Source organism: Crotalus tigris, unplaced genomic scaffold, assembly GCF_016545835.1.
Source record: "Crotalus tigris isolate CLP2741 ecotype Arizona unplaced genomic scaffold, ASM1654583v1 scf7180000018549.3470463, whole genome shotgun sequence".
NCBI classification, from domain to species: domain Eukaryota; kingdom Metazoa; phylum Chordata; class Lepidosauria; order Squamata; family Viperidae; genus Crotalus; species Crotalus tigris.
The window spans coordinates 2,403,992-2,421,722 of record NW_024097072.1 but is presented as its reverse complement, the minus strand read 5'-3'; the positions used below and the strand labels follow the sequence as shown (position 1 = coordinate 2,421,722).

General features: G+C 41.2%; 1 protein-coding gene across 3 annotated transcripts in view; it reads left to right on the top strand.

Moving 5' to 3' along the window:
* BIN3 (bridging integrator 3) overlaps window positions 1–17,731 on the top strand; it is an 86,194-nt gene that overhangs the window by 31,254 nt on the left and 37,209 nt on the right. For all 3 annotated transcript variants that reach the window (XM_039354292.1, XM_039354291.1, XM_039354293.1), the window contains exons 3-6: window positions 6,701–6,741; window positions 10,070–10,131; window positions 14,318–14,454; window positions 16,214–16,254. In XM_039354292.1, coding sequence (XP_039210226.1) covers window positions 6,701–6,741; window positions 10,070–10,131; window positions 14,318–14,454; window positions 16,214–16,254 — 281 coding nt within the window. The remainder of the gene's footprint in view (window positions 1–6,700; window positions 6,742–10,069; window positions 10,132–14,317; window positions 14,455–16,213; window positions 16,255–17,731) is intronic.

Genomic DNA, 17,731 nt, shown 5'->3' with positions numbered 1-17,731 from the left:
CCTCAGGAATCCTGGGAGTTGAAGTCCACAAGTCATAAAAGAGCCAAGGTTGCCTACCCCAAAGGCCCCTGTCCAGAACTTCTTTATCCTGCTTCTAAGTGAAGTGATGGCTGTGTGCAGACTTGCTTGTGGTCCCTGAAGGCTGAGCATTTTTGTGTGAACTTCTAAGCAGTTGTAATTTTAGCCCTCCTGGAACTTCCTTCCCCTGCTGTGGTTTTTGTTTTGTTTTGGGCTGCCCAGATGTTTCTTGGAGAATTCTCTTGTTGCCAAGGTTGGTTTGAAAGACAGAATAACATCTGGCTATCTAGGCTCCCAAATAGGGCAACATGGGTCACGGTCTCCCTCCTTCCTACTGGTCGGTGTCATTGTCAGTTGCTGATTATCTCCCCCCAGAGGGTCCTGAGGAATGCAGCCAGCAACAAGATCTCTCTCATTGCCCTCATGCCACATCAATGGAATACATACCTCTAGAGCAGGGGTAGGCAACCTCGGCTTTTTTACGACTCGTGGACTTCAACTCCCAGAATTCCTGAGCCAGAACAGCTCAGCATGGAAACCTCTCCCTCTCCCCTCAGCATGGCTGGCTCAGGAATTCTGGGAGTTGAAGTCCACGAGTCCTAAAAGAGCCAAGGTGGCCTACCCCTGCTCTAGAGCAAGCTTGGCTGGCTGGGGAATTCTGGGAGTTGAAGTCCACAGGTCCTAAACTGCCCAAGGTTGGACACCCCTGCTTTAGCCTCCCAACCATGAGTATGTGCAATAACTAATGTGTTTATTAGCAAAGATGTGAAAATGGAAAGATAAAAGTAACTGTATTCATTTGTTCCATGGAACAAATGCACACAGTCACTATTTAGATAATAGCTCTATTGGGAACAATCGAAAGAGCAGAAAACAACGTGAAAACTTTCAAGTTTTCCTAACCCCTCCATTAGGAAAGAAGTTGCAAATGCAGGGATTAGGAGAAACAGCAGGAAAGTCCCAACATTAAACCAGCTGTTTCAGCTAAGGGATCAGCAGTTCAAGTTAGCTTCATGTAAAAACCTGAGTTTGGGATAGATATTTGTATGAGTTCTGTCTCTGTCTCTATCTATCTATCTGTCTGTCTGTCTGTCTATCTATTTCTCTCTCTCTATCTCTCTCTATCTCTTTATCTCTATTTCATGTATCTATCTATCTATCTATCTATCTATCTATCTATCTATCTATCTATCTATCTATTTATCATTCTAGCTCTAGCTCTATTTTATACCAGACCAAGAATTTAGGAATTCAGGAGACAAATCTATAAGCATTTTTAGAAGTGTGATAGATTATACGGTGACTTTCAACTGGATAGATTTGCTAAAATACATTCAGATTACAATCCAGTTTAACTACATTTAATTAAAAATTAGTTTGGCTCCCATACTATTATATCTTCTCTTATATTACACTTTTAATCGGTACAGTGCCCAAGGTTGGTACTGAGTTGAACAGCAGTATAAATCTTAAGTTGTAAACATTGAACCTGGTTTTCAAATACAGGACAGATTTCCCAGATCATGCTATATACAAAGGCAAACAAGTCGCATGGTGGATGTGGGAAGACCTGTGAATTCAACCACGATGGGGGCAAATGGAAGGAGTTCAAAGCTGCTCAAAACATCAGCAGTCTATTTGTGGAAAAAAAGCACCATGTCGGTACAAGTAATCCAATGCCACGGGTTTCTTTTGTTTGCCTGGGTCAGTTTCCTGCATTTTTACAGAAGTGGGAGTCAGGAACCTCCTGTTCGGACATGCCTGAGTAGGTGCTGGAATAAGATAATAAGTCTATTTCAAGCAGCATTGCACCCCGGGTTGACGTCAGGTGCTGCCACGAAGACTGACTTATCGGAACTGGCGGGTGCTTAAAAAAGACGAGAGATTCACTCCTCCATCCAATGCTTAAAGACCTCAGAGTCTCTGTTTTGCCAAAGGTACAAGTACAGATTGGGCAAAACCTGGCTCAAAAACAGTAACTGGGAGAAGGACCTTGGAATCCTAGTGGACGATCCTTTAAACATGAGTCAGTAGTGTGCAGCGGCAGCCAAAAAAACTAATACAATACTTGGTTGTATAAACAGAGTCATAGAATCAGAATCATGTGAAGTATTAGTACCGCTTTATAAAGCCTTAGTAAGGCCACAGCTGGAACACAGTACCCAGTTTTGGTCACGACATTACAAAAAAGATGTTGAGACTTTGGAAAAAAAAATGCAAAGGAGAGCAACTAAGATGATTAAGGGCCTGGAGACAAAAACCAGGATTAGTGAATTTATGAATAGCAGTTACAATATCTAAATGGTGGTTTCTGTTTATATTTTTGACTTAAATATAAAGGTTGCATGGACCTCAAGTCAGTTTATGTAGGGCAGGGGTAGTCAACCTTGGCTCTTTTATGACTCGTGGACTTCAACTCCCAGAATTCCTGAGCCAGCTGGCTCAGGAATTCTGGGAGTTGAAGTCCACGAGTCATAAAAGAGCCAAGGTTGACTACCCTTGATGTAGGGCCACGTGAACTTCCTACCAATACTGTGGTTGGCTTAGCAAAGGTGGTATATCATGTACCCTCACATGCTGCCTGTTAGTACCTTTTCTTTAGTTCAGTGGGTCTCACTTGTAAAATTCTGAAGTTATTAAGTAATGCTTTGGAAACAGCATTTATAGTCTCAGACACTTTTACCTAGAAATAAAAAGATCCACTGACTTTAATGAAATGTGTGCATAGACCAGTTTAGTGAAATGTGTGTTCAGACTTGCTAAATCCAAAGACTTGATCCAAGGACTCATCGACAATATTCATTCACTGGCATATCCTTTCTTCTCCTCTCTCAATTATCCATCTCACAAAGTCTAATTAAATGTCTTCTAATCATCTGAAAAAGTTTGCAAGAAGTTACACAATGGTGAAGTAGTTACTCTCTGTCTTGGACTAACTGAATATTGAAAAATTACATTTGCCCTAATAGAACTCCCAAGAGGACATAAAACTAATAAAAGAGAATATTGGTAGCTCAGGGTTGACTATGTAGTCTTTCATGGTTGTTTGCTTGCAGACATTTCATTATCCAGCTAGTTAACATCATCAGTGTTAGTGAGTGAAGGGTTTGCTCCCTGTTTATATATAGTAGCTAACCCTTCTGCAGTTGGTAAGGGATGTGGTTTTCTATTTATTAGTTTGTCTTCTGCATCGACGTGTCAAAGCACCTTTTTAGCATCCCAAGTATTAAATGGTAGATACCATGCTTAAAAGGTGTTTATAGTGAAATTTTCACATCAAGGACCTCATTTTTGTTTCCGGGGTTAATTATGCCGACTAAATGAATCCATGTGCATGAGAGTGTTGCCTTAATGGTTGAGTATCATAATAATTAGATACATTAAAAACATCTTGTGGGAATTGTTTACTCTTAATTGTGTTTTGGAAGATGGCAACAATTTCAGCATATCCTAGAATTTCCAATACCCCCATTCATTACTGGAGAATCTCGGTGGGGATCCTGAGTGTCCTTTATGACTCAAACAGTTCAGATTATTATTTTCTTTTTTGAGAAGGGTATAGTAAATTGGAAATGTTTGCCTCATGCCTCCATGCAACAGAAATACTGTTACGATAGAAATCAAGCGATAGATATTATTGTGTGATTAGCTCGTGCATTATTTAGTTATTTGTAAATAATACCGAGTTTGCATAACATTCTGGTAGCAATACTAGTGCCATGGATATCTTTTCCTTTTCTATCTTTGCTCTTTCCAACTCAGTGCTGTTCGTTTCTGATTGTCAGCTGAGCTGTTCCAAATCCAGGCATTCAGTTTTTCTTGGTCCTGTTCCTGGCTTTTTCCTTTTAGCTCAAATGCTGGGAACTCAACCTTGGAGTTTTCTGTCCCCAAAATATGTGCTTCTGCCATCAAGCTATATATTTATTTACTATATTTATATCCTGTGCCTTCAGCAGCGCAGTGTTCCTGAGACAGCCTACAATTAAAATGAAATTAAAAAACAAACACACAAAACTAAACAAAACAGCAATAAAAATCCAGCAGATGAAACGCGCCCCAGGGATGGGGGTGGGATGGGGTTCCGCTAGATATCCTCATTTGTGGTGCGCAGAAGTTGCTGGAATCGAGAACGAACAGAGAGCCAGTATTGCTTGAAGTTCTGAGAATTGCTGTTCCCATCATAGGTCAGCAATACAAGATGATGCATAAGCATTTTCTTTAGAGGAAGCAAAGTGCATTAATATTATCTCTTGAGCTTCTAAATCAGTGTTTCCCAACCTTGTAACTTTCAGCTGCCTGGACTTGATCTTTCTAAGATTTCCCAGCCAGCATATCCACACAGAGTTCCTCTGGAGCAGCAAAGCAGAGTTTATAATGGCCTTGCCAGTTTTGAAGCCATAAACCAGGGGTAGGCAACCTTGGCTCTATTATGACTCGTGGACTTCAACTCCCAGAATTCCTGAGCCAGCCATGCTGAGGGGAAAAGGAGAGGTTTCCAAGCTGAGCCATGCTGGCTCAGGAATTCTGGGAGTTGAAGTCCACGAGTCATGAAGGGGCCAAAGTTTCCCTCATGCTGGCTCAGGAATTCTGGGAGTTGAAATCCACGAGTCATGAAAGGGCCAAAGTTTCCCTCATGCTGGCTCAGGAATTTTGGGAGTTGAAGTCCACCAGTCATAAAAGAGCCAAGGTTGCCTACCCCTGCCTTAAACTGATGCTTTCAGAGACCATCAAATTTCTTCTTTCAGAAGTAAGGGGACACAGCAAGTTATTTGAGATCCAGGCCTTTAGAATTGGAAACTCGGTGGTGGCTTGGCATAAATTAGCAAGGGAAATGTTGCTAGAAATAAAATGCAAACATTATTTCCAACTGATGTTACCTTTGAGATGTGCTTGGCTTTGAAACTGGCGGAGTATGTGGCATCACCTTAAAAACAGAGAAGGAAATGGAAAGAAACAAAATGGACGTGCAGCAGACGGGGTTCAAAAATCTGTGTGTGCAGATGCGGGAGATCATTTTCAGCCCGAAGACTTTAATGGCTTATGGCAGAAATCTGAAAAGGGGAAATTGAAAGATAGATTGGTCATTCCCCATCCCATTCCAATGTTCCTTGCTCTGAATTAGACGACCGAAAGTTTGGAAAACTCACACTCCCAAGTTTGATCTTATTTGTGGGATGGTTGTGAAAGGGAACATACGCTGTGAGATCAGTTGGAAGAAAGTCAAGAAATTGTCCCCTCACCTTTTGGTAGACCTGGCTGAGTGCTTTTCTTTCACACCTTTTTATGGAAAGAGGAGAACACCCAAGCAGGGAGATATTAAAGCAAACAAAACTGCATTTCAATATGAGCCCATCTTGACAGTATGATGCTTCTAGCAGTTTAACCAAGATGGGTTTAGAACGCTGGAACACACTAAATATTACAAATTACTGAAAGCGTTATTAGTCATTCTTTTGATTCTTCTTCTGTAGGCAAACAAGAGTAAGGAAATATATGCAAACAACAATGAGAGCAATATAGATCAAAGCAATTACAATGATTATAGTTAGAGATGCTGCTTGAATCATCATGGACAGTACTGTATTTGTTTCCAGTCTTGCAGGAAAGATTCATACTTCAGTTTCAAGCACAAGAGATTGAACTTTGGCTAGGTCTTGGCTTAGCCAAAAAAGGTCTAATCAAATGGATCAAACAAGGACAGATTCTTTTAATAGGACAAATAAGAGCAACTGTCCAGAGTTCTGAAAGTTGGGGTCATCTCTACCAAATCCATTCAGGCAGTACAACTTCATATTTCAGCCGTTAAATTGAGCAAGAAAACCAGAAAAGTAAAGGCATGATTGCTCATAGTTAGTTACAAGGCCTTCCCAGTTATTTAATCAGCCATTGTTTTAAATTGTTCAGAAACCAAGCATCACCACTGTCTCTGGTCTTAGCAGCACCTCAAAAGCGAAAATGATGCTGGCTTGGATTTGTGTATAACTTTCTAACTTTTCTGTCTTAAATGTCAAATAGCTTCTAGGTCAGAAGAGAGGGATTAACCCAGCCCATGATATTTGGGGCAGGTTTGTTGCAAATGAGCTTCTCAGTTATGCATTAAATGCCGCTCCTTGTAAACCTGGCTTTGTCCCTGATTCTACTAACTTCTTTGTAGATCCAAGGCTTGAAGTACATTAAGATTATAATATGATATCTACTCCAGGCATAGGTGACATATGGCTCCTTAGATGCTGAAGTCTAAGTCCAGTTGATACTGTGCAGTGGTGGGAATTGAGGCCCAGCATCTAGAGAGACCCTGATACGTTGCTAACTATAGCCTAGCCCAGGGGTAGGCAACCTTGGCTCTTTTATGACTCGTGGACTTCAACTCCCAGAATTCCTGAGCCAGCCATGCTGAGGGGAAAGGGAGAGGTTTCCAAGCTGAGCCTTGCTGGCTCAGGAATTCTGGGAGTTGAAGTCCATGAGTCATGAAGGGGCCAAAGTTTCCCTCATGCTGGCTCAGGAATTCTGGGAGTTGAAGTCCACGAGTCATAAAAGAGCCAAGGTTGTCTATCCCCTGGCCTAGCCTGTTCTTGCAGTTGGAAAAAGAAATCCTGAGTGCATTGGGTAGATTTATTTATTTATTTATTTGTAATTGCAGCCCTGGATTTTTAACTGATTTGGATTCTTGTCCCTCTCACAGGTTGAGAGAGATTTTGAACGGGAATATGGAAAGCTTCAACAGTAAGTATTCTTAGCCATTTCATTCGGGTGGGTGTTCTTTCTTGGCTCTTTTCTCCTTAACGTTGCTTCCTTCCTTCCATTTATGTTTCTTTTCAGACTGACAGGCTCTCATAGCGGTTTGCAGAATAATAAGAAATTGCCTGTAATCAAAAAAGACATGATAGCAGAAAAAAGGAAACAAGATAACTTAAGCAGCAGTTCTTAATGTTTATTGTTCCTATAAAGGCTAGGTAGGATGGAAATGGGGCTACACAGAGAGAAACCTAGATGACACCTTCGCCTCCAGAGTTGATGATCTTCTCACCAACAATTGTTGGTTTGTTTGTTTTACTTAGTTAGCGACAGGACTTGTGTGGCCGCCTATCTCATACATTGACTCCAGACAGTTCACAAATCCATAAAACATGGTTAAAAACAAAAGTACCCTTCCTCCAGGCACCAGACCAAGCATCCTCACAGCTCAGCCACCATTTTAGCCCAATACTTGGGGAAAGAGCCAGGTATTTACAGCCTTCTGGAAGAGTAAAAAGGTAGAGGTGTTGCTATACTTATTAGTTCCTAAGACGATTTTGCAAAGTACAACATTTCTGCCTTTAATGTCTGTGTCGCTGCTGCTGCTATGATGGGTCTATGACAACTCACCATGGCCAAGTCGCCATGGCCAACTTGCTACAGCCAATTCACCAGGGCCAACTCGCCAGGGCCAACTCGCCAGGGCCAACTCGCCATGGTCAACTTGCCACAGCCAACTCACCATGGCCAACTCACCATGGCCACCTTGCCACGGCCAACTTGCCATGGCCAACTTGCCACGGCCAACTCACCATGGCCAATTTGCCATGGCCAACTTGCCACGGCTAACTCGCTGTGAAACAAGAGTTAAACTAATGTCAAATGAATAGTGAATAATTAAAGAAAGGATGCAGAAGGAGGGACGGAATGAAATGTGAATGGTATGATGTCAGCAGTCTCCAAGACGCAAAGAACATAAGTACTCCTTCTTTCGTCTGTTCTCACCTTATTGACCAGTTTTCCAGCAGTCTGAAGAGAAAAGCTCTAGGAATTCTCTTATTTCTTGATTGTCTGACAAAGTTCCTGCTCCTGGCTTAGTTGGACAGGAACTCTGTGACAGATTCTCTGCTTAGAGGAAGTTTGAGCAATTTCTTTAACTCCTCATTTGGAAAATACTAATGTTTGTTTTACACGCGAGGAGAATGTAGAGAGGTCTCCCAAATCCACGTTGGTTTAATTTAATTAGTTAATTGCACACTAATTAATTCATCTGTTTAATTACATGGTGAACATACAATGAATCCTTTTAGACGGTGTGTAGAAACGAACAGAACCCCGTGTCTTGGCACGAGATGGAAGTTGAGAGTTGCGCAGAAAAAACGTATTTTTGTTAAAACGATGCAGTAATGATAGAAACTTCAACCAATTAGATCATATGCACTTATTTATATGTTCACCTCCTGCATACTGAATTCCATTTGTGCTCTTACCTGATTTCTGTTCTGTAAGCTACTGAAAAGTCTCCTTGGGAACAAGCATTTTGTCTTGCTGCTTTTTCAGTAGTACAGGTGGTCCTCAACTTACAGCCAGTTGCTTAGCGACCTTTCAAAATTACAATGGGGGGAAGGTATTACAACCTGGATTTAAAGTTCTGATGGTCCTGCTTCCACCACCACCACATTTATGGCTGTTTGCAGCATCGCATGACTGTGTTTTTACAACGGATTAGCTGAAAACCAGCACTTACTTCCATTTTGTTTTGTTTTGTTCCAAAACTGGTCCTTCGTAAAGCGGGGCTTTGCTTAGCAACAAAAATTCTGGTCCCATTTATTGAGGACTTCCTGTAATACAAAATTCTGCGCTGGCTTCCAGTAGGCTTCCAAATGCAAGGTGTTGGTTTTGACCTATAAAGTTCTATACGTCAAAGGATGCGTGTAAGCACGTCTTCTCCAGTTTGACATGCTGGCTAACCTGTCCATACTGCTTGGGAGGAGATGCTTCAGGAAAATCCCACAGTTCAGGAACTGGAGGAGGCATCAGCCCCAAAGCAGGGATTCTCTGTGGTTTTAGGCCTTTGCAATGTTGCTCCCATTTTGCATGGTTTTACTCTTTTTAACATTGTAAGTCATCTTGTGGTGACCTGATCGGCAAACAAATTTAATAAATGATAGCTAGCTAGCTAGCCGGATGGATGGATGGATGGATGGATGGATGGATGGATAGGTAGGTAGGTAGGTAGGTAGGTAGGTAGGTAGGTAGGTAGGTAGATAGATAGATAGATAGATAGATAGATAGATAGATAGATAGATAGATAGATAGATAGATAGATAGATAGATGGATGGATGGATTAGATAGATAAGATAAGATAAGATAAGATAAGATAAAGTAGGCAGGCAGACAGACAGACAGACAGATCAAACTTCCCCACCTTAAACGTATGTCAAAATGTGTTGAAAATACGTCTTTTTCTAACTGACCTTTGGAAACCAGTATCTATAGTTTGCTTTTTACAGTTGACAGTGGAACAGTTTTCAGTTTTACTGATAACGTTTAGAATTAGTATGATGCTTAGGGTTTTTTTTCATTATTTTTAGATTTGTAAGCCACCTCGAGATACGTAATTGTGGAGATTGAAATACTATAAATTGAAAAGCAAAGAAGCAAGTAAGCAGGGCCAAGATAAAGCCTGAACTGATTTACATTAACATAATTACTCCCCAGGTATGCAGTGCGTTCCCTCTTCTGGCACATTAAGTCTTACAGTTGCTTTGGGAGTTGTGCGTGATTCTTTGTAAAGCATGTATCAAATAAATCTGCAGAAGCAGGGCATCCGCAGGGAGATCAAAAGACTGCCTGTTTTTACCGTAGTTCATTGCATGTGCAATTCGTGTTAAAAAGGAACAAAGGATACAGCTATGCAATCACGGTCACCATCTGTGCATATACCTCTTCAGAGAAGTAGCCATTTTGATCCAAGTGTGTTAGCCCTCCTGGGCTAAGTGCATGTAGCAGTTCAGTCCTGACAAATGGACGGAAAAGTTAGAAAAAGCAGGATTCTGGCTTACTAATACTTCCACGTCTGACAATCTCCAACGATTCTCCCTAATCACGCTGGTCATGGAACATACGTTCTCTGTGTTTGTTCTCTTTCAGTCTTCTCCATTGACTCCTACAGATCAGAAGCCAAAATCCAGCAACTGTCTTCTCACTTCTCCTCTGTTCCTCCTTTCTTGTCATTTGCAGTTTGTTTTGTGCAGAGAGAGCGAGAGCTTTAATTATATGCATTTTAAAACAAAACTATTTTTCTATTTTTAGGTTGGAAGATCAAACTAAGAAGCTACAAAAAGATATGAAGAAAAGCACAGATGCAGACCTAGGTATGTAAATCTGCTGTACTAAGTGAGATTTGAGCCAGTTTTGATTCCCCTCCCCCCCCCCCAGGCCCTTGTTCTGAAGTGCATATTTAGCCACAGTCCATTAAGCCTCTGTTGAGTTTTTTCACTGACCAAAACGTCCCCTTTTATATATATATAAAAAGTCTTAAACTGTATTTTGCAAACAGATGAGCCCAAAGGAATAGCAAATACTTTCCAACAGCCTGTAAAAAGAAGAATTATCCAAGGAATTCCTGATTAAGGCTGGGTTTAACTTGGTTTGGACACTATGATAAGCGTAGGAAGCAGCGAGTAAACTGGCAGCCATTTCTTTTGTTTGTTCTTTTACTACTGACACAGCTGTTTGCTTCTGAGATTTTGGAGATGAACATCTGGACTCCAGGTGTTGATTTTCTTCTGCCCTTTTGTCCTTTTTTGTGTTGTATTCTGTGGCATTTCCAGTAGGAACCCTGTTGCATACAATCCCATCCCACCAAACATGGCATCTAAGCAAACTAAAAGGAGAGAAATGTAGATAAAGAGCTAATTAAGGGCCCTAATGATGAATAGCTCAGGAACTTTTTACAACTCTTAAGGTCGACAATAGGTATTTTGCTGTAGCCGGAGATTGTAGGAAAAAACCCAAACATTATACTCCTATGTTCCTCTGATCCTAAAAAGTCCTCGGTCTTCTTTGTTCTGGCATTATTTTGAAGACAAAATTAATGCATTACCAGGGCAAAAGCAAGCCAAGAACGAAATGAAATGAAAAGGCCAGAATGAGGGGGAAATGCACATTTTTCTCCTAGAGGAAAAAACAACAACAGGTTTTTGTCATCAGTGAAACCATAAATGTCTTCCCTAAATGAGACAGTGAGAAACAGTTTTAAACTTTTGGGATAGTTCCCTGTTTGCTTCCTAATAAAGGATAATAAAAGGATAAAAACATTTAAATAAATTCAGTTTTCTTTGGTTTTCTTGAAAACCCAAAAGCTTACGAGTCTGATTGTTTATGTAATTTTCTACACAGCAAAATTTGAACTTTCTGGTTCTGAGTTGTAGTTGTAGTAATTCTACTAACCGCAGAGCGACCATCTGCACCATCCTGGCTTTAAACATGAAAAACTGGTTCTCTGCTTTTCCTCATAAATGGAGGTAGCAGTAGCCCCCAAATTAGGAAGGATTTTTTTTTCTTTCTCCTATTTCCTTCCTTCCTTCCTTTATTCCTTCCCTCCTTCCCTCCCTCCCTTGCAGAGAATTCCTTTTCCTTCTTTTTAAGGGGATTGGCCCCAAAGGATTGGTGGGAAGATGCTTCCCCCAGCCTACTCCTTCAGCTCTGAAGCATCATCACAAGTTTACCTATTTTACGACCTCAAAGCCACACCTTATTTTGCATTTAAAGAGGTACCATCCTGCTCTCTGGAGCTGGGGCAATCATCTTCTGTTCGGTTTCCAGAAACTGGAAACCCTCAAATCTGATGAAAAGGGGTTAGACGACAAATGCATCCAAGCCCCTCCTCCCTTACAAATAATAGAGAGATGTACCAATGTAAGGTGCTCATCTGCCTGTCGTGGTTCCGACAACATCAGAACATCTGCTAACATCGGATGTTCTTGCCTTGACGCTGCCTTTGCCAGAGCCAAGAATTGTGACAGAGATTCCATTCTGTTGTCTCTTCCCTACTCTTTCTACTAGTGTCATCCATTTCCTAAAGTCATCGGTGATGGAAGACTGATCATTTGATAGAACATAGAATAATAGAATAATGGAGTTGGAAAGGATCTTGGAGGTCTTCTAGTCTAACCCCCTGCTCAAGCAGGAGAGCCTATACCAGGGGTAGGCAACCTTAGCCCTTTTATCACTCGTGGACTTCAACTCCCAGAATTCCTGAGCCAGCCACGCTGAGGGGAAAGAGAGAGGTTTCCAAGCTAAGCCATGCTGGCTCAGGAATTCTGGGAGTTGAAGTCCACGAGTCATAAAAGAGCCAAGGTTGAATTCCCCCTGCCCTATACCATTTCAAATAAATGGTTGTCCAGTCTCTTTTTTTAAAGCCTCCAGTGATGGAGCATCCACAACCTCTGAAGGCAAAGCTATTCCATTAGTTCACTGTCAGGAAATTTCTCCTTAGTTTTAGGTTGCTTTCTCTGCTTGGTTAGTTTCCAACCATTGTTTCCTGTCTCGCCTTTTGGTGCTTTGGAAAATAATTTGACCCCCTCATCTTTGTAGGGTCACTGCTGGTTCAAATCTCTTGCTCCTGCTGCTATCAGCAAATAAGTAGCGGTAGCCCTTGTTCAGCAGCATTGCTACATGAATCTGAGAAATAAATCCCTTAATTTCTGAAGCGTGTATCTCAAAATGACTGCAAAATATTATCCATTGAAGGCAAAGTAGTGAGAGTCCTGCCAGCCATCCCTTCTATCCCCCTGAGAATGTTCTCCCTGTCACTTCATCCTACATTTCCCCCCCCCCCTTTTTTTCTGGATAGGTGGACACATCTGTACAGAGAACACTGTGTTATAGCGAACTTTTGCATTTGTTTCTTGGAACGTCAATAGAGCTAACTCAAGCTCAAAAGTGCATTGGGACAGAGGTCTTGCATACCGACATCCCATTAATTTTAAGACATAAAACTTATCTTTAAAAAGTCTAAAGGGGCAGGGACCCAAGGGCACCCAGAAAGGTGCATGAGTACACATTTATGCCATAGCACCTGTGAGATTTGAACCCATATTCAGTTAAAATTCATTGGTGCTCCTTGGTCCAAGCCTGGTTCTGGAAAAGGATGCTCCTGTGCTTTGAGTCTGAGACTGTCCCCAGGACAAAATGTTCTAAAATGTGGTTATAACACCTTAGCAGCCTAATGTTTTCCTGTATATAAATCTCACTGCATTTGTTGGGGTTTACACCTTGCTAACTTTGCTTTGCCTTTATTATCTTGTCACAGCTGCCAGAGGATTTGATTTTTTTTTTTTTTTTGTAAAACTACTGAAAGCTGCGAAAGCTTAATCGGTTGCGATTTGTTAGGTTTGAAAGCACACTGTGGTGAGACCAAGCAGCCCTTAACAGCGCTGGGAAAAGGCTGCCCGTGTTTGTCTAGCCACTTCTGTGTCTGCTTTAAAAGGAGCCTTAACTCGTGCACTTTGATAAATGGTGCATGTAAATAGTGTGGACTTGATTACACATGAGTGTTTATCCCGATGTTTACACAAATTCATTAATAGCTCTTCTTCCAAACCACCAGTTAGCGTTCCTGGATGTTTTCCCATTAGCATTTGATGCACTCTGGAGTGTGTCTCCTCTTTATGTTTCAGCTTATTGTGTAGACGGGAGACAATGAATGGATTCCTGAAAAGCTGGATTATGAATCATTTGACCTATCACCAGATGAACTGAAGAAACTAGCTTAAGAAAAGTAAAAATTGGTTTCTAAGCATTAGGACGGCTGGCTCTTGGCAAAGAATAATTTCAGACCCATATTTTTGCATTAGGAAAATGGAAGTATAATGGACTGACTGCAAGGGTGAATGGATACTTCACTTTTTACGAGGAGAAGGACTGTGTGGGCATGTCTACCTCGCTCTAGGTAGAGCCTTATACGAATAACAGTAAAATAATGGATACAATGCCAGTTACGCAGAACTGTATTTTAGCCTGATGGGAAACGGTTACCATGAATTTGGGGCTCAGACTCTTCTTTCTACTTTCTATATACTAAGGCTTGCCAAGTCTGAGTTTCAAAAATGAGACAGCCAGTAGATGGCAGCGAAAAGACACTATGCTAACTCTTTGCTGCCCCCTGGCAGTAGTGCTAATTTTTGTAATCATGATCTCATAATATTTTTCGATGGAATTGTAGGATGATACAGTATTTAGAACCACAGGAAACACACTTAACACAGAGCTGGGAAATACGTTTTTCCTGACAGGTGGAGTTCTGGATCTCCACCATCTTCCTTTCTCTTGTTCTCTTTAGAATGGACTAAGCCAGGGGTAGGCAACCTTGGCTCTTTTATGACTCGTGAACTTCAACTCCCAGAATTCCTGAGCCAGCCATGCTGGACTAAGCCAATACAGCTCTGTGTTAACTGTGCTTCCTGCCTACCCAAAAAAAATCCCCTTACCCATTGCCTATCTCTTAATAGCATCGATCCTTCATTAATTTCTCTCTGAATTCTGTCCCAAATATAGCCATGTCAAAGTCTGCGGTAAAAATCTCATCTGATCTCTTGGCCAATCCTCTCTGTGAACAAGACCCTAAATTCCTTGAAATGGTGATGGCTCTGGACACAGCAATGAAAAGAATGGATTCTTTTAACCAAGAGAAGGTAAAATGTGCCCTGGATCTATTCCTAAGGAGGGAAGGAAAAGTTCTCCAACTTCGACATCCTTAATTGTGAAGTTTTCCTTGATTGCTCCACAGTTCTTGTCAAGACTGCATTACTGAGGATGTGCAAAGGGGTACAAATATTCATGGCTGGTATTGTACAGTACCAGCAACTACACCAGAGCAGAGCTGTGTACGTATCTCTCAGGATTTTAAAAATCACTTAAAGTTATTACGGAGTGAAATTTGAAATAATGACAAAGAACAAAATAGGCAATTAATACTTAACAATTTGAGATTTAAAATAGTAATTGCCATAGAACAGTAATTCTCAATCTGTGCTTCTCGGGCTGGGATTTGCAGCCAGGTGAATTTGCACAATTATTACATGTAAATCAGAACTTCCTGAATTTAATAGCATTGAAATAATTATTTTGGCTTATCTCTTGTGGGTGGCACAAGCTATATGAATCCAACTTCTGTCGGTGTTCACTGAGTTTGGTTGTTTTCTTGCACGGCTGATGTCATCTAGCCTGGTATCGAAATATCTGCAAGAAAACAATCAAGCTGAGAGAGTAGTAGCAATGGTTCAGCCCCGAACCTCATATGTTCTCTATTGTTGGTATTCAACTTTTGTCTTGTGTGCTTACTCATAATGGCTTTTTATAGGTTCTTGTTTGTTTTTTAAAAATAATTTCATTAAGGGTTTTAAAAACAAGGATAAAAACAAATACTAATGTAAAGTAAGAAGACGAAAAAAGATCAAAGAGAAAGCTAAAAGCACAAGAAAGAAAGAAAAAAAGAAGAACAAGAGAAAAAAATTCAAACAAGTGGCTTCTGCTCTCCTTTGTAGCAACTACCGGTATATAAGTATAAACATACCTCTTACTCTAATCTTGCAACGGGACTCTCTTCTGTCTAGTATCTATCCGGTCCAGTCATCAAATCCATAAATCCTTGAGTTAATTTTGTTCTGTTGTACACAAAATGTACATAAAAGGTTTCCAGTCAGCAATAAATATAGATATTGTACTTTCTCTAATCAATGATGTCTCAGCCAATTTCATCTTTTCCACCAACCATTCCGCCATTGTAGATGTTGCTTTATCTTTCCATCTTTGTGCACACAGTACTTTCACAGCAGTTATCGTATACAAAAACAAACTTCCACAACTCTTTTTCCCAACTATTTGTCCATCATTCTGGCTCTTTATATTTTGCACTATTTTAAGATTTTATGTTATATTATCAAACACATTTCCGTAATAACAATCTCATATTATGAGCACCAAATATAATGAACACTGACAGAACTGGAGCAAGAGTAGATCCATTAAGAACTGAGAGAGAAACACCAGCATATTTAGAGGAACCTTTACATGTAGCTAAATTGTTTTTGTAAAAATCCCAACGACTAAAAGAAACAAAATTCTGATGAAGATTTAATACGCTCGGTAGCCACAGAATATTTAATTTAGCTAAAAATGAGAACATGGAAAGGAAACCGAAGTGGAAAAGAATATACTTGGAAAACTTGGAGTTGGGCATGAAGTTCCATTGGTTCAAATCAGTGTTACTCAATCTTGGCAACTTGAAGATGTCTGGATTTCAACTCCCAGAATTCCCCAGCCATCCAGCTCAGCTCAGATGGCTGGGGAGTCAAAGTCCATCTTCAAGTTGCCACGTTTGAGAAACTCTGGTTCAAATGATCTCCCTTGTTGATTCTTAAAGAATATTTCTTCTTGTTGTTCTTCTAACAGGTGAATCAAATCCAAAAAACAGTCATTGAACCTCTGAAAAAGTAAGTAGTGATGTTTCCATATAAGCAACAATCTTTTTGCAATCTTTACAAATGAACATGATTTAACATGGGAACCAGAAACATGCTTTCCCTCAAGGCTCATTGGGTGAAACCTACAGCTTGTGAAATTCTGCAAATCCCAACTTGTGTTTAGAAAAACAACAAACCTGGAATTTCTAGCCTTCATTTTAGAGACACTATGCAAGCAAAATAGAATAAAAAATTAAGAGTAAGTGTACATAAAAAAAAACCACCCACAAGATATTACAACTCTTTTGCTCATTTGCTGATAGATTAAAACCTCTTCCCTTATTATCTATTTAGCACATGGCATACAATGTCAGAGAAATCTGCACAGGCTAGCCCAGAGGTAGGCAACCTTGGCTCTTTTATGACTTGTGAACTTCAACTCCCAGAATTCCTGAGCCAGCCACACTGACGGGAAAGGAAGAAGTTTCCAAGCTGAGCCACGCTGGCTCAGGAATTCTGGGAGTTGAAGTCTACGAGTCATGAAGGGGCCAAAGTTCCCCCATGCTGGCTCAGGAATTCTGGGAGTTGAAGTCCACGAGTCATGAAGGGGCCAAAGTTTCCCTCATGCTGGCTCAGGAATTCTGGGAGTTGAGGTCCACAAGTCATAAAAGAGCCAAGGTTGCCTACCCCTGCCTTAAGCTATTCCAAAAAGGGATTGAATATAATGTTTTCTAAATGAAAGATGTAGTCGGTTTCACGTAATGAAAGCACATTTTTGTTAAAGGATTGAGTAAGTTTGAACAGATTTTGAAACTCGGTACACAGTTCATTCCCCTGCAAGCCATCCAAAGATCTCTTATTATTTGTCAGGCTTAAAATGAAATCAGTCATTCAATCTGTATCTGCATGAGGTTTCTTGGGTAGATGGTCCCATCTTTGGGGCTGGGGGTGGGGCAATCTAATTGCAAGAAATTTATCAGCTTCCTGTTAGGAATAGCAGCCTTCTTCCTGAAACTGGAAAAAAGTAAAAAATACTCTGTTTAAAAGTATATTTTAGCTAGGACAGTGATGGCGAACCTTTTAGAGACCAAGTGCCCAAAAACTGCCCCCGCTCTACCTCCTGCCCTGCTTGCTTCGGCCCTGCCTGCCCCCTGCCCCACCCACCCGTAGGGCTACGGACTGCCTCTGTGGCCCACTGCAGCATATCGCCCAGGCAGCCCTGCAGCACCATGGAAGCCATGCCCTCCGCCCACACCCCACAGCATCATCTGCATGCTATGGGGCATGATGGTCGAGTCTTTTCCTGCTATCTGGCTACGTCCTTAGCTGTGCTGCTCTGTGCAGGCTGTGCCCGGGGGCGACTCTCCTCCAGGGGGCTGCTGGTGAGGAGGGGGCCGTGGGCGGAGGCGGGGCTGGGGCAACGGCGCGTGTGCCCACAGAGAGGGCTCCGAGTGCCGCCTCTGGCACATGTGCCATAAGTTCGCCACCACTGAGCTAGGATATATTC